The sequence below is a fragment of the Dysidea avara genome, chromosome 5, assembly GCF_963678975.1.
Source record: "Dysidea avara chromosome 5, odDysAvar1.4, whole genome shotgun sequence".
Lineage (NCBI taxonomy): Eukaryota > Metazoa > Porifera > Demospongiae > Dictyoceratida > Dysideidae > Dysidea > Dysidea avara.
Window position 1 is genome coordinate 33,618,214 of NC_089276.1, and position 19,809 is coordinate 33,638,022.

The 19,809-nt window shown below is 38.9% G+C and overlaps 1 protein-coding gene across 2 annotated transcripts; it reads left to right on the top strand.

The window, feature by feature from the left end:
* Positions 1–5: 5 nt before the first annotated feature.
* On the top strand, positions 6–19,791 carry LOC136255816 (serine-rich adhesin for platelets-like). Of its 2 annotated transcripts, XM_066048711.1 has the most exons (19): positions 6–236; positions 297–389; positions 545–585; positions 855–929; positions 1,075–1,138; positions 1,568–1,705; positions 3,122–3,212; positions 3,731–3,825; positions 4,249–4,311; positions 5,324–5,379; positions 6,527–6,675; positions 7,583–7,695; positions 9,193–9,387; positions 9,997–10,164; positions 10,453–10,522; positions 10,574–10,665; positions 12,090–12,191; positions 13,388–13,525; positions 13,584–19,791. In XM_066048711.1, exons 2-19 carry the CDS (start codon positions 309–311, stop codon positions 19,677–19,679), a joined length of 7,827 nt encoding a protein of 2,608 aa, XP_065904783.1. In that variant the 5' UTR covers positions 6–236; positions 297–308; the 3' UTR covers positions 19,680–19,791. The 2 variants fall into 2 exon arrangements, with proteins under 2 accessions (XP_065904783.1, XP_065904784.1); XM_066048712.1 differs by having other exon boundaries at positions 6–389.
* Positions 19,792–19,809: the final 18 nt, after the last annotated feature.

Below are 19,809 nucleotides of genomic sequence, written 5' to 3' on the forward strand. Positions count from 1 at the left end.
TAGAAATTGAATCCATAGTTGTAATCAGCGCGAATATTTCCGACACGCACGCACACACTTTATGAGAAGGAATCATTTGAGGGAGCCAGGATCTTTGAAGTCAAGTTGTGTGTTAAAGTTTACTGATAGGTGCGAGTTGTATTTTTCGTCAATTCAGCTAACAAAGGTTGTTGTCGCTCTTTTGTAAATAATGGCGGTCTAAGTGGACTAAAAAAGACCGCCAAATTCCGGTTTAGGTGAGCGTAGACACGCAAAAAAGAGAAAGTGTAGTATCTCGTCATGTCTGTGTTGTGAAGACCATTAGAACAATGCCGGAAAAGATGAAACTAAAGTTGGTCAGTCCCGCCGGCTCGCCAGCTGCCGTGTACTCGTGGCCGCTTCAAATAAGCGTAAGTTTAAAAAAAAAACTCAGGTTGTGCGTGCACAGTTAATATAGAGAAATGTACATGTTTTACACTAAATGTATGAATTTAGTTCAAAGTTGTAATGTTTATGCCATTGTTGACAGCGCGTGGTTGAATTTAGTACGCTTGTTTCACTGTAGGATACACACAACGAAGCTGTTGAGATAGTGGACACCATTAGGTGAGTGGTCTTGTACAGCACCTGTTCAACCTGTTGGCTTCATTATTTAAACACCACATTCCTTATTTGGTTAAATGATAGGAGGGTCCAGTGATATAAGAATGCAGTGTGTTTTGGTGCGGTTAAGTGGTTGAAATAACGTGACTTAGAGGGTATTTTCTTGTCATGCCTTTCCTCACCACAAAGTGCATGGTTTATTTCAATACATAGTGAAATTTGATACCTGTGATAGTATGGTGTGATTTTTATATTGTGACTTTGTATTTCAGATGGGTTTGTAAAGATTTTCCAGACTTACAGTTGGCTGTGGATAATAACATACTAAATGATTATAACCCTACCGAGTATGTCATTCTTTGTGTCGCCATCTGTGTAACATGTACTCACATATTTTGTGTCACTTGTTGCAAGTTTATGCACATAGATAATATCATACTTTGTACCTATCAGGATGTGCAAGCTGGTCTAATCCTTCCTTTTATCATTTAGTTATGAGAGTATGAAGCAATTGTGTGATAAGTACAACAAAGCAATTACTAACATCAGGAAGTTGGTAAGGATTTGAATCTGTGGTTAAATTGTCATTTGAGTTGTGTGATTAATTGTAAATGTACATTTTTTCGTCCATTTTTCTGCTGAAGTGTATTTTGCATTTGTGTCTTGTCTATCAGTTATAGTGTTGATAGTTTGCACACATAAAAATATAAAACAAAGTGGATTGTTGTTCATTAATGAACATGCAAGGTTTGACAGCCTTGTTGATCTGAAAACATCCAAACTTTGCTTTTTAGTTGGTATGTCAGTTTATCACCCCTCACCAAGAATATCCATCAATGGTGATTATGATATAGTGGGGGAAGCACTGAGGTAGTTAAGTAATTATTCATCACTGAAGTTTTGCAGTGTTACCCATGCTATTGGTAATGTGTTTTGGTTATGGTTGACGAGTTCTACAATTAATTAATTGCTGCTCACTCTTTAGTGGTCTGGACGAGAGCCACCACCTTGTATTAATTCACCGCCATCACTTCCCTTGTTGAAGCACATCATGAACCAGGTCTATAATCATGCTATTGCCAATCCTGAGGATCTCAATCAGTATGAACCTTTCTCTCCTGAAGTACGTCTGCATGTTATGTGGTGTGTGTGTGTGTGCGTGTGTGTGTACATGCATACATATGTGTAGCATAGGCTCAACTGTCATGTCAGCAACAGAGTAGGGTTGTGGTGTTTGTACATATGCCAACAACAGCCACAGAAAAGTAACCTCACAGATAACTGTTATAAAGGTAATCAAATCAGACCTTGACCTGTTAATTGCTTTACTGCTTTTGGTTTATAATGAGAATGCTAGCTTCTGTAATATGCTGTCCATGGTAGGGTTCACTGTGAAACTTGTGTTAATTGTATTGTCTCTAGTTAGATACAGCACATCCACTGTAATGATGTATTAAAATTATTGTGATGAGTATGTAATTAAAACATCTGTGTCTGTTGCGTGTGCATGACACATGCACACATGTGAACATACTAATGTCACACGTTTGAATGTTTGTGTATGTGTGTAGGTCCATTGTATGCTATGTAATGTTTGTTGATATAATTTGACTGGCATTTGTTTATATCCCATTGAAGTTAATATTACCAAGAGTTCATAATATATATACTGAGGAGAGTATCCTACTCTCATATACCCCTATAGAAGGGCGTATCGTGAAGTTATGACGTAACGACAAGATGTTGTGGTTTGTGACGTATGAGCAGCCGTAAAGGTGCAAGAATTGTTAGCACTATTTCACACTTGCGACGCTCAGGATAGCCGTATTCGCGAATGGCCTAGCAAGAAATGCCTACAAAACGGTCTTAACCCATGAAAGAACGATTGTAATTAGGTGAGAAAAGCTTAGAGCTGGAGTTAATTTGGTTGCTAGTGACGTTGTTAGGCACGCGTTCAATCGATACCATGTTCAACTAATGACATCATTAATTATACAAAGAAAAACGGGTAAACTCGGAAGTGTTACATCATAACTTCACGATACGCCCTTCTACAGGAGTATATGAGAGTAGGACTCTCCTTAGTATATATATTATGAACTCTTGATATTACCTTATATGCCCATATTCATTTTTAGAAGCCTATTTAATGAATTCTCTGAATGACCACACAAAGCAGATATTTCCCTTCCATGAATTAGTTTACATATTCTACATGTTGTACCAATGTGATGTGCAATAAAAAAGGCATCAAAGATTTGTGTTCACTACATTTGGTTGTATTGCTGAATGTTGGTTGACAATCAGAAAGTGCTTTCAATATCAATTCTTCTGTTGTGTGACAAACTGAAGTAAAACAGTACAGAAGAAACTGTGATGTGTAACGTGTAAGTGTGTTCAGTTCATTTTTATTGCTGCCTTTCAAATGTAGTACTTAAACAGGGATCAGGTATCTGTTCTTAATAAGATATGTGTGTTTAAATGTGAGCATCACGAGAAGTCCACATGTGGTAAATTATACCATTTCGCATCATGATAGGTTTATGGGGAGACCACTTTTGAGTTGGTTGACTACATTATTAGGGAAGTGAAGTTGGGAGAAGATGATGTTTTTGTTGACTTGGGCAGTGGTAAGTTACCAAATCATTCTGTATACAGTGGTTTAAGATCTTTGTCTTGCCAATTCAAACTGGTGACATGCATTTACCCACATAGCTACTGGTAGTAATGTTGTAAGTTTTTTTTTTGTTATGCACTGTATGTCTGGCTTCACATCTATTTGGCTTCATCCTCTTTGTCCCAGCTACTTCCTGCTTTTGTTGGTACTATGGTTGTGGTGTATGCATTGGGGTTTGTTACTTAAGTGCTACCTAGATTATTAGTTGTAAAAGAGATTGGTTGTAGTAATCTTTGTAGTTGGAAATTGGCCATGTGTTGTCAAGCTAGCTGTTTTAGTCCATAAATAGAACTTGTAAAGTGATATGGCTTGGGGTTCATAATTGCAGCCATATGTCAGTTAACTTTACTTGTTCCCATACTGGGCTTCTTGCTGAATACTATCTGGTGAAATCTGTTGTTAGGGAAACATGTCGGATTATGTAAAACACCTGTTACCTGCTGTATCATGTTTGTACTTGTCACCCTATAGGGGTGGGGAATGTGATACTACAGGTGGCATCGTCTGTCAACTGCAAGGAATGTATTGGTATAGAAAAGGCTGAGATACCCAGTGGGTATGCTCAAGTAAGTTACATGTATGTAAATGTTAGTCAAATCACCGTAGGATAATAATTATAAGGCTGATGTGATTGCTATCTAGTTAATAGGAAGTCTTGGTGTGGCTCTTGTGCTAGTGTTTCACATCTAGTGGATTTGATCTAGTAAATCATACCAGTGTCAGCCCATTAATGTTTTCTTGTGGATGAACTAATCCCTTTAGTAGTGGTGTACTGTTTCATTATAATTTGAGTTCATTTTAGTAGAATTTCATATCCAATATTGTTGTGTGGATTTGTTAGTTTATACGTACCCATTCAAGAAGCTAGGGCATTGATGTTTAGATAAACACTTTTATATGAATGGTGATACTAGGACTGTTGAATACATAAAACATGCTATTTAAACTGTCTACTCGACATAATAAGAATTGTGTTTTTGTTCTATTAGGAGATGGAAAAACAATTTCTCAAGTGGACGGCATGGTATGGCAAATCATATGGAGACTTTGAGGTTAGTACAGGATTATAGTGGGGACTTGTGTTGTGAATGGCAGGGGCTTATGATTTTATTTTCAAGGATCACTGGTACCTGTATGTTATATAGTTTGCATGAGGGCATTGAATGTTTTGGTTGCATAGTTAATTTCACCAGTGAAGTACACACATGGGGCTTACTACAAGAAAAATGAATGTTCAAGTGGTGGTTTAAATATACGAATAGGAAGGAATTGAACATTTGTCCTACAATTAGTTTACATGCCCTTGCTGAATTTATGTACACAAGCATTTACACACTATGTACACAAGCATTTACACACTACACACACATGTGCACATGTATTACAGATGCACAATTGTTGTCATATGTGACCCGCTGAGTGACAACCAGCTGTTTGCCATAAACCGTATTGAAATACACTGAGTAAAAATACACGTGCTACCTGAAAATTTTACGCACTCCTTAATCATGTTTGTACGCACTGAAATTAAGCTCAAATTAATACAACCTATACACCACTGGATTCACCTGTTCATGAAGAGTAAGAAAATTCTTTGTTTCGTGTTCACACAGCAAAGAAACATGAGTTATGGGCATTTATTTATGATGTGGTAAAAACAGCATTCACCATTGTCATTTCTTAGTTGGAATGGCCTTTTTCTCTGTCGACATGGAGGAGTACAGGGAAAGCACCATACCTTGATTGATTTGCCAGTTTATAATGCACAGATTGAGCCAAGTCCCATCTTTGTAGCTTGTTTCAATCGTGAGTTATGATCGATTATCTAAGCGCCTGTAATTTATTTCTTGTATTGCTGTACAAACTGTCAAGTGCTGTAACTAGACCATTCATCATAAAAGGCTGAAATTTGGCTGCCCACTCTTTTGGTACTATAGATTACAAAGATGCAATAAAATGGAATTCGAGGAATGTGCGAAAACAGTCAGTTTTTGCTCTCAACGGGTTACATATATTCACAATAAATTAAAGTGTGATGAATTTATTCTTATTAATTCTTAACAGATACTTAAAGGAGATTTCTTATCTGATGAATTTTCAGCCATCATTAGTAGAGCAACGTAAGTAGCACCTGATTGTGTTAATAATGAATACTAACAGATTGGTGAAGTGTAACTTATATTATTGTGTGATTGGTACCAGTCAAGTCACTTGTCTGCCAACAAATTATAACAATGTCAACATTGTGTCAAGCCCTCTGTGTGGCGCTTTCCTTGATGGTACTGGGTAATTTAGTTGTGGGTAAGAAATATAAAAGTATTATATTTGTACTGGTTTTACCTGGAATTCTATGCCTTGTAAAAAAAACCCAAGTATGGCTTTCAACAAATAAAACCTGAGTATGGCTTTCAACAAATAAAACTAATGTCAGACATATACGTGGATCTTCTGGCCAGCTTTTCCTTGTTGATGTTTTCCAATTTTGCTTTACATGGTTGCATGTACACATGTATGCAGTATTTGCCATTGTTGACATCAAGAGTTCGTAATATTAAAAAAAAGTATTATGAACTCTTGTTGACATCCACATAGCCAATATATTAAAGTTAAGTGGTGAGTAAAGTTTAGTGAATTTCTTTCATTTTATCAAACTTGACATTTACAGTATATGCTGTGTATTGTGATTCACAACTCCATCTACCGTAAAGTACAGGGAAAGTATTTGGCGGATTGAATAACATGTCTACATGACAGATTTAATTTTTTGGGTTCCTCTTGCTCACAGGGGCCCGTGCTAATAATGCACAGACTGCGTTTGAGAATTTCAGGTGGCACCGTGAAAACCCACGTAATAGTCATGAACAATAGCTTTGAGTAACATAGCTGCATACAAGGCCGAGCCACAAGTACGAATGTAGTCGAAGTAGCTATCTGAGACACATCAGTAGGAGAGTCATTTGGTAGGGGAACACCTTGCAGGCTATACACGTACGAAAAATCTGAAGTTACAAAGAAATGTCTGACTGTAGCTGTAGGACCATGCTCAGTGACTAGTACATCTTCAATGTTGGCTAGATCTTTGTCAGAATAAGCTGCATAGGTTCCTCCGTGTTTTCAATCTCTTTAGCTATCCAGCCAGATATTTGGATGTGACGATTTCAGTGAAAGTTTGCCAACCGCCAAATTAAATTTCCTGTTACTTTTCTGCTTATACAGTATACTGTGATAATGTATATATCTCTAATGCAAATGATCTTCACATTGTAGGGTGATCTTTGCTAACAACTATGTGTTTGGTCCAACTGTGAACCACCAGCTGAAACTCAAGTTTGCCAACCTTCCTGATAATTGTAGGATTGTCTCATCTCGGGAATTCTGTCCATTGAACTTTAGAATTACTGACCGAAATTTAGATGGTAAGTATAGCTAACCTTCCTATGACATTGACAACCAGTATTTGTGTGTAGGGGTACCTTGTGAACCTCACTTAGTAGCTACCTCTTTAATAAGACCACCTCAATTGTGGCCGCCTCATTATTAAATCCATTTTGTTGATTTCATCAGATTTCAATTTGTGGTGTCTCCTATTTGTTTACTCTGGTCTGTAATTGAAATCCATTTCCTGTATTGCTAATTATATCATTGATGATTCATCATGTGTGCATGGCTCATCTGACCAAATGTTTAGAGATTAATTTTAGTATCTAGATAAAGTAGTGATCTACTTAGATTGCAATAGTGATCGAGTTACTGTTTAGATCACTGAGTTTTTATAATAGCAAGACCACTGTGTGGTTGCATACTTAAGATGAGATAGAAGTGAAGTTAACTTAGCCACTCTTCATTACTATTATGAGTGTGTAGAGTTTGTGTGTGTGTGTGTGTGTGTGTGTGTGTGTGTGTGTGTGTGTGTGTGTGTGTGTGTGTGTGTGTGTGTGTGTGTGTGTGTGTGTGTGTGTGCATGCGCACCAGTGTCTGGTGCACAGGCCTGTGTGTGTATGTAATGTACTGTGCTGCAGCAAATGTCTATGTTACTATTGTCACTGCCTTTTCTGATGTACATATATTATGTAGTATCATCATGATTATAATTATTCCATACAATGTTTACACAGTTATATTGAATCAATAAGTTAGCAATCAACCAGACAATAAGTGCTTACCTTATAACTGTAAAAATGAATATGGATGGTGATACTGTATATAATCCCTATAAGGTTATATATAGAGATTTTCATACTGGAGGCTATCCATATACCATCATGTGCTATATACACAATTTGATGTATGTATTCAGTGATCAATGTTGCGTTGTCATCCCAGATATAGGGTCCATGTTGAGAGTAAAAAAGTTGTCATTGCCCACAACTGCTAACTGTGTGTCATGGACCAACAAACCCATCAGTTTCTATCTCCATGTTGTTGACAGAAGCAAGGTGCGTAGTATGTAGTATGAAATATATGAATGGTGTGGACCATTGAGCATTCAATCTAAGATACTATTTACTGTTGCTGTGTCGACAACACTTGTGTATTATATATCAATCTTTATGTGCTATGATGCTATTTCAATTGATGAAGAATGGGGAGCCAAAATCCTATGTCCCAGATTGTCGAGTTGTACATTATACCTAGTGTGGTTTTATTGGCCTAAAACAAATATTGTTTTGATTATGAAATGACTCAACCAATTCTTTACTATGATAACTCAAGTTAGTTGATCAACACTTGTGATAAAAATAATATTAAAAGCGAAATGAACAATCCAAGATGCTATGTAGACAGAGGATATTGGACGTGCTCTAAACGCTACCTAACTATATTACTCTTGTTTTATTTGGTATTTCACATGACCCTCAGTAGTCGCAATACAAAACTGAAAAACGAAGGGGTTCACTGGGGTTCATTAGATATTCAGAACGTATTTGCGTAAACTTCAAGGTAATGTACTTTGTTTCGTAAAAATCACTTGAATTCTGGGTTAAATTAATAAGTCACAGTTTGGTGTATGCAACTTCACCAGACTTGTCGCATATGTATTGTGTACAAGGAACGATGATGGCCACTGTGTTAAACTGAGATCGGCTTATTACTCTCCTAAACAAAACGATTTTTGCCTAATTTGTTTTAGTGGCTCTTAGAGCGCATCCAACCTCCTCTGTTATGTAGATAACATTACAAACATGACAATGATCATTTCTCTATCTTCTGACAAGAAACCCAGCAGTTGTAATTGATTTGACTAAGAAACTTCCATGTTTGACATGGTATGCTTTCCAATGCCAAAGAAATGCTAGCATGTGTGGTTATGTGCTGTGTGACATATCTGGCTTTGCTGAAGCCCTCAACTATACAACTAACTACATAAGAAGCAATGTGCTGTGAATGATAATTTACCTGCCGAACTAGGGACGATAAAAGCAATACCATGTAGTAAGCTGACTATGTTGTTGAAATGTATCCGGAGCCTCCGAAATACAATTTACAAGTTATAATTTACTGATTGTACAAAGTCTGTAGTCACTGTTTACTTGCTCAATACATGAAGTGTTATCATGACCATGTCATCTTTACTCTTTCAGTATCTGAAGTATCAAGGGTACATACAAATGTTTAAACTACAAACTGCTGCTGTGTTATTCAAGAGCATAAGTTACTGAAATGTTGTAATGTGGGAACAAAAAAATGTTTCGTTAATTTTTCATTACTAGTATAGTAAGCATGTATGGGTGCATAGCTAGAAACTTTATTAATGGACACTTGTGTTACAATTGTTGGACACTTGTTCCCTCATCTGTTTAGTCTGTGCTTCGTACCTTTAAGCTAATTATTTGTAGGCTTGTGTATAAAAATGTACTGATGATAGTGGTTTAATTTGTGTTTTTATGTGCCACTGTTTTGTTACACTTCCTCATGTTGTTCTTCTGGTTTAGCTTGAGGATTATTTCCGAAAGCAAAGATACCCTGAAGAGTACCCCACCAGTTCGTCAATGTCCCCCCTGGAGGGTGATGGGGATGACATGTCAGACAATCCTCTTGAACGAACATACAAGACCAGCATCACCACTGATGATACCAGTGATGAAGACTTTGATGCTGGACGTTATTCCACCCCTCGGGGGATGAAGGTGGGCCAGTATTTACACGTTTTTCTCTCTGCCTTTCTGTCTCTCTGAATTTAGTTGCTGTAACTATGTAATATGTACATATGTGTAGTTGTTGGATATAAATATGTATGTGTGTGCTTAATTGTGGGGTATCAATACTAAAATACCAGTTTACCATTCTATATCGGATTCTTATAATATTTCTTAGTACTATAGTTTAATCAGTAACAATATCCAGATGAATTATCTATAGCATATATTTCATTTAAAACGTTGTGTATGGGAAGAGCACAGTACTTGTTGTGTATATACTGATTTATATGCTTGTCCACCTTTCAATGTTGGGTCTAGAATAAAGTGAATTTGGGATAAGTGAATTTATACAGCATAATTTTGTTGGATCTTATAGGTGTTGGGTTTAGTAAATTGAATCACTAAGAAAACTACATGGCAATGTCATTATTGTATAGAATTATGCCAGCCTGTTTATCACTGTGTCTTAGAATATTAGGGGGTTAAGAATCCACCCTTCTCTTTCCTGTTCATTGTTGTCTTCCATTTTTTAAACTTTATATGGTCCCATTTGTCTGCTGGAGTAGTTAATATTTTTTTCACATACCTTACTCATAGGAGCTAGAGCTCAACAGGCTGTCAATACACCAGAAACATAAAGCACAGCTAGCAAGGCAGCGCAAGTTACACCCTCACCCACTTGGCAAGAGAACATTCAATATTGGTCTGCAGAAATCACGATCAGTTGTGGAGTCTGCCAAGAGGCAACAGAAGAGAGCTGCTAAGGTGAGCCATACACATTTATAGGTGTATACAATGAAGAACCCGTAAGTGTTGCAAGTGGTATTGATGTTTATATAAATGCTCTATGGGTCTTCATTATCCGAGCCCCTGGTAACTATCTAGTGTTTGGGTAACTGAGGTTCCACGGTATGTATGTAGGTAGCGTAAACTTTTTGGCCCAAGGTTATCCTTCAGAGATTTGACTCATTCTATTAGGAGTCCACTATGTGTGTGTACTTGTGTACAGTGAGGTAATACCTTTGGGCCTAAAGTGGTATAATTTGTATTTAGGCTCGGGCTGTACAACAGTCCCCACGTCGACTGAAGCCTCGTTGTCTGGCAGGACTGGACACCACCCTAGGTATGTAGTGATGGTAGTGTATAGTATAGAGTGATCATTGTTGTGTTACAGATCAGTTTAGGGAGCAGATGATCAGTTATCTTAGCAGCTTATCTCAGCCACAACATACTGAGGCACTGCAAAAGAGTATTGAGAAGGAAGAGGTGTGTGTATATTATTGTTTAAATATGTACTTGAACTGGGTGTCAATCCTCTAGAATGTCCCATGGATAATTTAAAGCATCACTGCATGAACAATAAAGCACTCAACACTATGCCTCGTGCTTTATTAGCATCTCAGCTGTGCTCCTCGTGCTTTGTAATCTGTGTAGCGCTAGTGGTAGTGTTTTAACATACAAGTACAAGGAAAACTTAGGAATTTTAAGTTCAATTAGGGATCAAAGAACCAAAAAGTAGTGAAACAAGGGAGGATACAATACTAGTGGACATCCAACCATGTCCACTAGTATTGTATCTTCAGGCAGTGTAGGCAATCTCTCTTGTTTCACTACTTTTTATCAAAATAGGAATTATTCAGTGCTTGCTAGATCAGCGATGATGTGTTGTTTCACTTGAATCTGTTGGTGGGATATATTAGTTTAGTTTGATATCTAGTTTGTCAGACATCAAGTGAGCTTATCGGGGGGATTTGGAAATAAGGAATGATGCAATAATGTGATAAGATCTGTAGTCTACCTTGTAACAACTCTGAATGGTACTGGGTAAACAGCAGCCATGCGAATATTGAATAGTATGTACATGCAACCAGCCATACTAGAATGTTCTATCTTTGCTAAACTTGCACTTGTTTATTTAAACCTATAGAGCTCTGAAATCCATTTTGAAGATTTAGCATTGTGACTATATAAATATTAGATTAGTGGCGTCGTTATTAGGTGATTTTAAATATCAGAAATCAGATATACCCATAACCTCATCAATGCATCATTACTGGGAATTTCAATATTAAGTTTAGTTCCAAAATGAAGATGTGTTTCTTATTTGTGTGATATGCCATAGCCACTAGGGCTGGGAGATAATTTAGATAAAAAGATTATCTAGATACCTAAATCACCTATCGTAAAATAAGATAATGAATTTACTTATTGAGATAATAATAATAAATCTTCGTAATCTAACTACCACAGTTAGATGGAAAACTTGTAAAAAGGTGTCAAACTAGTTGAGTAAATTTCTGACACAGCAAACACTGTGACTTTGTCAACAAATACGTAAAACTGTGTTTACAAAACAGTTCTGTGGTGCTACATCATTATTGAGATAATATCAATTATCGAGATAAAATGGTTGTCACTTATCAAGATATAGGTTTTACTATTATCGCACCGGCTCTAATAGCCACTGTCTTTTGATGTCATCACGGTTAAATGTCTAGGATGTTACATGAACTATCTCTGCTATGGTTATTCTGTGCTGTTGATACTCGATCACCATACTGTTTGTTACATATCACACATTATTGTTAGACATGCTGTGTAGGGTAGCAGGCTTTTGAGTGCTTTATCTTATCATTTAAATACTATTGTTTGTGATGATTCTTATGGTACTTGTTGATACTATGTTACAGCTGAGGAACAAATACCTTCACATGGTGATGAACAATTTGGACAGTGAGGTGAAGGAATTGTCAGCATCCACTGTAGACACGATGAAGCAGTGTATGACTAGGGTGAGTTTTGTTGTACCTGTATTAGTGGTGTAACTTGAGGCCTGTGCCTTATTGTAAGCTCTCTAGGCCATATCCTCAGTAATACCCAATATCACTTCATTATGAGTTTATGCTGAGTACTCAGTAAGGTGGACTCATATCATGTGTATTTATCATTTTCCTACCATTATTGAAAGTCTGGCTACACTGCTGGTCCCTGTGCTGCATTAATACTGTATACCTGTGAATCTGTAAAACTACTATGATGCTGTGACCTGCTGAGCAAAAATATGACACTCATTTGAATTTTTTTGGTAAACAGTGAAACAATACTTAAATTAATATGATATATAGTTATATATAGCATTGTGTTCACCTGTTATGGAGTGTAAGAAGTGCCGTCTGCGCTGACGGGTCCGCCAATAACTCGTCGAGTTTCTTCTGTAATCCATTCGCGTCTTGAGACGAGTTTGAATCCTCGTTTTGAGACTGTTCTGTTGCCATCAGAAATCGAGCTACGTTGCCACGTGTGGCAAAGGAAAAAAGCGGAAGTGGGCTCACGTGACCTCCGGATATAGAACTGGAACGTGTTTATTTTGTTTAGTATTGTAATAAGAGCTAAAAAGTTGCTGTAATATTGTGTGGTGTGAAAGGAAATACCAGTGTTACATGCAGCGAATCTCACGAAATATAATATAACATTATTGTTGCCATTTTTAAGCTTGAATAACCTATTTGCTAGTAAATATGGATATACTGTATGCTCGACAAATTCTCCAGTTAATGGTGAACACAACTAACTGACCTATTGATTAAATGAATGACTTTTTGATTAAATAAGATCCTGTAGTTAGTTTTCAGTATAGTCGATTGTTTTGCTGTTCTATACTTAGTGTAGACAAGGCTGAAACTTCCAACAGCCCAGCAATTTTTCCTCTAAACAACATAGTAATTTGATAAAAAATACAAACTAGTTTACTTTCCTTCCGTTGGTTACAGTTAATAAATACAATTAATAAAACTGTGGAGTGTTCAGCTGATCGAATCACTTATATAGTCTGCTCATAAATTGTAAAAGGGAAGTTTCAATAAAAGTAGGCAATTGTGGTTTCAAACCCTTTCAAAGATAGGCCTTGTCTTATTACAGCATACGTATAAGTACTATAATCTGATAGGTGATCATTTTGACATTACATCATGTTGTTCACTTTGTGTAGTTGGGAATGACAGAGTTCACCCCAGCTGGATTACTGCAGGGGGCTAAGGCCATAGTGACACACAACAGAGAGTTACGTAATAACGTACAACAATTGGAACACTCAGTAAACCAACTACAAATTCAACAAGAGTCTCTGGTGAGCATTATATGAACCACAACTGTATGTTCTATTAGAGTATATTGTCTTTTTATAGCACAAGCAACCATACAATGATAACGAAAAGAAAACTGACAAGGGTACAACTAATGATAGAATTGCATCATTAATTTTATCACCAATGGACACAACTAGTTGTCATTCAAATGATTTACTGATAGACACTGGATCTCGTGATCTCTCTCCAACTAGTTCAATCAGTAAAGACTTGGACATCTTAACATCACCAACGTCCAGTATAGTGTCCCCTCCTATTTTGTCACCAAGTAGAGGCAGGATTAGAGCTAAACAGCCAAGTAGCAGCAAGAAAGAGCTAGAAATTGCTGAAATACTTAGCATGTTGGGATCATCGTCAACCAAAATAGAAGTGGCATCAACACAGAGAATGGACATGGAGAGACCAAAGATGTACTCTGATTTAGAGTCATATTGTGTTTCTATTGAAAGTACTGAACAGGAGATGCGACACTGCGTAGCGCCATTACCAGATGATAAAACCATGACTCAAACACCCCCTCCTCCTCCTGTCACCACTACATGTAGTTCGTCAATGAAAAACTCTTCACCTGTTACAATTTCACATCAGGAAACTAGCAGTTATATTGCTGTGCCTTCCACTAGTACGGCCTTGCAACTTTCGTCAATGCATTTTATGTTACCTCAGTGGCCACAGAAGAGCAGTGACTCACTTCCTACATCATCTCCACATCATCACCATCACAAGACTGACGATAAAACACAAACCGCTACTGTGAGTGATCCAAGTGTTGTTCAACCACAACCATTAAGTGTGTTTACACCTCGTGTGTTTAATAATACTAGCAAGGTATCCACTGCTGCCGTCTTTCCTTCTCATAGCAGTTTGATTACTACAAGTCCACCTACTGGTCCATCCTCTGTAGTATCAACTGCAGCCACTCTGATGTATCCTAACATTTTATCCAATACACAGTATCCCATTGGAGTGAGGCTACCAACTACTACGACTAGTAGTATTATTCCGCCATTTTCAACATCTCTTAATAAACTCGTTGTTGGAGGAACTTCAGTCGCGTCCAGTGAGGAGACATCAAGAACTATCACAACTAGCTCTTATATGCCCATCAATACTGTCTTACCATTTCCACTACTAAACACTGCTTTACCATTGAATACTGCTATATCTGATTCTGCTGCTGCTGTCAGTAATAGATTTGTTATTCCCAGCTCTGCTACCACTGCTACAAACAATCCACACATTTTGGGAGCTACACAGCAGCCATATATTATAGCCATGAGACCACAAGGATATATGGAAGATGAAAGACTGATTTTGCAGAGACGGATGAAAAAGCGGAGCAGAAACAGTTCAGATGCTGGTAGTACTTCATCACTAGATTTGTCACAGGTGAATAATAGTAGTGATACTTTTGTGGACACGAGCAGATCACGTGGATACAATATGGACACCTCTACTCCTCATATTGCTCAGAATATGTTGCCACCTTATCCTAGCATATCATCCATTGCACACAGTACTACCACCACTAATGTGATGTCATCTCAGTCAGATATTACAAAGGCACCTGTATTAACCGCGTATCCTAATTTTCAGCCAGGCCTTTTGCCACCACATATGTTTGGCAGGCCTATGATGCCAATGAACTGGATGGATACTTCAAGACTGAACCCTGCTGGTGCTTTGAGACCTCCAATGTACCCCACATTTAATAACCCATTGATTGGGTTTGATCCTACTGGTACACTATTTAAACCACAAGCACAGTTTACACCTGCCCTTCTGCCATCGTTTCTTCCTGGTATGTCTGCAAATGCCAGTGTTGATGCTTCACCAATTCAACAGAATACATTAAGAACACTGACGGCTAGTAACCCTGCTACACCAACTTCCACATTATCTCCACCACTCCACCCCCCTACTTCATTACCAGTTTTGTCTAGAGATAGTCCACTACTTCACTCTTCTTTTACCAACTTGTTGTATCCCAGTGCCAGCCCTCGTTCTTCAGTCAACCCTCTTAGACGTACAGCTACACCTCCGATGATTACTACTGCAGCTGAGTTGAGTCCAAGTCGACCAGGTCTCACTGCTGCCTGGCCCTTTCAAGGAATGACCCAAATGTCACCAATGCTCGGATTTGGTCCCCAGTTAATGCCAGGGGGGAAGTTTGGCAGTAGCACAGGCGGTAACCAGTCACCACTGTTGGGTGTCCATCACCCTGGGAGTCAAGGGTGTAGTCCTCTATTAGTATCACAACTTGGAGCACTAGCTAATAGTGATGGAGCCAGCAAGAAAGACAGTGTCACTCCAGGTGGTAGCCATTCTATGCCTGAAACTAAGAAGAGGGACAGTAGTAGAAAACATCATCACCATCATCAACAGCAGCAACACCACCAACAGCAGCAACACCACCAACAGCAGCAACACCACCAACAGCAGCAACACCACCAACAGCAGCAGCAACCAATTGTAATACCTTCAGAGAAGCCAAGTGTGATTGCTTTTGCTGGTCAAAAATCAAATAGTAGCAGCAGCAATGGCAGTAGTAATGTCAATAGTAAAAGTGTTATTCCAGTACCTCATAGTGACTGTTATGTGGTAGCAGGTGCGATAACAACTACTCCATCAACTGGTACTACATTGATGATCAGTAATGTCAGCTCTGCTGTTTCTGAACAACACCAGTCTCCTGTTAGAGCTGCTACAAGTTTGCCAAATGAAGTAGGATCACCAGCTGTCCTCCCGTTCAGCTCTCTAGTCAGTAAAATGATGGTAAAGAAGCCTCGAGGAAGGAAACCAAAGGCTAACACCACACAAGAAAAAAAGGACAGTCCATCTAAACCTAGGGGGGCAGGTAGAGGGAGAAGAAAACAACAGCAGCCAGTCACCACCCCAATATCTTCCATAATAACTCCAAGTGTTGTGGAGACACTAGCTGGTACTGGGCTACTTAATGTGATCGCTCCATCAGGTCTTGGAATAGCAGATCTCCCTGGGAACAAGGGAGACACACAGCCTAAAGAATCTGTGCCGCCACAAATGATATCAGTAACTGAATTTACACAGTCAACTTCCAACAACAAAGCTACAGAGAATGTGGACAGCCAACCACTTATGACTAGTAGTACTTTAGTGCCATATGTAATGCCTGCTGCCGCTGCTGTTGCTGCCGCTGCTGTTGCTCCTCGCAACCCATCTCCTGCTAAGTTGGACAGTGCTTGTTCCTTGCTGTCACTTAGTGAGAGCGTACCTGTTGTTACACCCAGTTTGAGTAGTGTTGACACAGCTGCACCGCCCCCTGTGGATACAAGTGACAAAGACAATGATGCAATGTCAGTGGGTAAATTTAGGAGACCATCAAGTGTAACAGCCGCAGAAGCAATGCTGATGTTCACTAAGGCTGGAGGTGAGAAAGGCAGCCAAGCAATGGCAGCAAAAGAACCTACTGTTATTAGCAAAGAAACAGACACTTCATCGGATGATACTGTTATAGTTGTAGAAGATGAGCTGCCAGTACCACCACTGAGGGGATTGATCGGTGAAGACAAAATGGAAGAGAATAGTTTGTCGGATAATTGTGATAGTGAAACAACGGCCACTTTATCACTAAACACGTCCAGTGATGAACCTAAAGACATGAGTGATGATGTGTGTAGTAAGGAACTAGATGATGGTGTACCTGATTTACCACAGGATGAGTCAACACAGAGTATATGTGATGATCAGGAGACTACCAGTACTGCAGACCTTACAACAGATGTAGCGTCAGATGTAACCCAGTCATTTCTATCATCTGCTGATGATTCTGAGTTTGTAACAAATGAAACCCATACAGGAAGTAACACAGTTGAGAGCACAACTGATGACATGCATGGTGGTACATCTGGCAATGCAAATAGTAGTAGTATGCCTAGTGACATACCTGATGACAAACACAGTGTCATGTCTACTGACACACACGGTGGCATACACGTTGACACATGTAATAGCTTACCTGGTGGTGAGGAACATGATGGCATACCTGTGAACACACTTAGTGTCATGCCTGATGACGCACATAGTACCATACCTGATCACACAATTGAGACCATACCTAATGAGACATGCGTGAGTGTACCTAGTACCACACATAATGGTATACCCGATGACACACCTATTGACAAATGTGATGCATTACCTGATGGTGGACACAATGGCACAACTGATGATGTACATCCTAATATTAATGATGTTATTTGTAGTGGCAAATCTGATGTTGTACACAGTGACACAACTGGTGATATTCACATCAATGATAAACACGATGACACACTAGATGACTCTCACAGTAACATACCCACTGTCACTTCTGTTGAAACACACATCAGCAAACCTGATGATACACTCAATGACATATCCAATGGCACATACAGCACCATATGTAGTAGTGTCCCATCTGATGATGCTGACAACCAGTTTCCTATATCAGAAATGGAAATTTGTGGTAATGAATTGATGGTAGTTGCTGAGCAATCTGTTGTCACAGAAGAACTACTAGAAGATGTCAACACAGACCAACATGAAGAAGTTAATACCCTAGCAAGCCTAGCTAATGATGACCCTGACGATGGTAAGAACAACTGGGAGGAAGTGTCCGATGATGAATTGTTGGACACAGATCTCACCCCACCAGCTGCAAAGAAACAAAAAGTTGATGAAGACACACAACCAAGTAGTAAACCCATGCTCACCATTGACCTGCCACAGGATAGCAGAAATGTACTAGACTCTGATGCAAGTACTCCTCTGATGGATGACCATGTTAGTGGTGTAAGACGAATGTCAGTATCTAGTTGTATTGGCAGCATGTTTGATGATGCAGTGGTCGATGGTGACACATTTGAACCACCAATGGTTGGAAGTAGCATACAGACTATTAATGGAGGGATGACAGAGAATGGGGTTGACAGTGTAGCTACTGCTATGATCGTCCCACAGCACTATGCAGTGTCTAAAGCTGAAGTTGTGTCTAAAATCAAACCGATCAATGGTAATGTAGCGGCACGACAGAAGTACAAAACACACAGTATTGACAGCCGGGACAACTCTCATGGAAAAGACTTCAAAAGAGACTCTGGAAAGACAAAAGGAAATCTAGAACTCCCTGACAGTCAGCAGGAAAGAAATGGAAGCATTTCACCTAGAAGAAAGCCCCAGCCAGACTCAACAACAAGTCCTAAAGACAATGACATGGAGTTTAAACTCAGCAGAGAGTCGGTACATTCTTTTGATAATAGGCAAGAGTGGAGTGGTAGACCATACAGGAACCAAAGTAGAGGCAGAGGCTACAGAAAAACACCTTATTATCAGAGGAACTATTATGATAGAAGACAAGATGGTAACCAATACCAGGGTGGTAGACAGCACTCGTGGAATAACACATATCAGAAGCAAAACTATGGTGGCCAACAGTATTCAAACTGGTCTGGTAATCAACAACAACAAGGTCATGAGTACCGGTATGATCAGCAGGATAACAGGAGGGGTGGCGGACGAGGTAATTTTAGAAGACACAATCCTCATTTTAGACAGGATAACAGAAACAGTAGAAATGCCAACAGAGAACAGCAATGGTCCAATAGAGATTATCACCCTAGAAAACAACAGGAGAATTATGATGCTACTGGTGGAGGGTATAGGGAAAGTGTTAGGACATCTCAGGAGGCTGGTACTGGGGACACACATTATGGTCGTACCAGTAGTTCACATCACTACTCCACACACCAGGCAATGTCTAACAATAAACAAACTGGCAGTAGTTATGAGACAATTTCTGATGAAGAACCAACCACAACTGCTGGCCACAAGCACTCAGCTGTGGCTGGGGTATTACCTATCGCAGAGCTGACTTCAGTTTCAGATGACTGTAATTCTGCAGTTGGTTCAAGTTCAGACAGTGAGTTAGAGAGTAACCATAGTTCTGCAAGTCGACCAGTATCACGAGCATCATCAGTGAAGAGTTCTAGTAGTCGGAGCAATCAAGAGAGACTGTACGCAAGAAGGGAAACACCATCTCAACAACAAAGACATCATCACACTTATCATCACAATAAACACAACAGCAACAACACAGGCTACAACCGAAGACACTAATTTTTTGCACACTATACACACACAAACACACCTTGCAATTGTTGTAATAACATTGAATATTGTGTACTACTGGTATTGGAAAATTTATAAAAGCTACTTTGGCTTAGTGTTACGTATTTTGCAAGGAAAA

Bases quoted from the DNA above. Each gene is read 5' to 3' on its own strand.
- LOC136255816 (XM_066048712.1), top strand. From the start codon at position 309: ATGCCGGAAAAGATGAAACTAAAGTTGGTCAGTCCCGCCGGCTCGCCA. The intron at 9,388-9,996 runs GTGGGCCAGTAT...CCTTACTCATAG, and splicing joins CCACCCCTCGGGGGATGAAG to GAGCTAGAGCTCAACAGGCT. The intron at 10,165-10,452 runs GTGAGCCATACA...ATTTGTATTTAG, and splicing joins AACAGAAGAGAGCTGCTAAG to GCTCGGGCTGTACAACAGTC.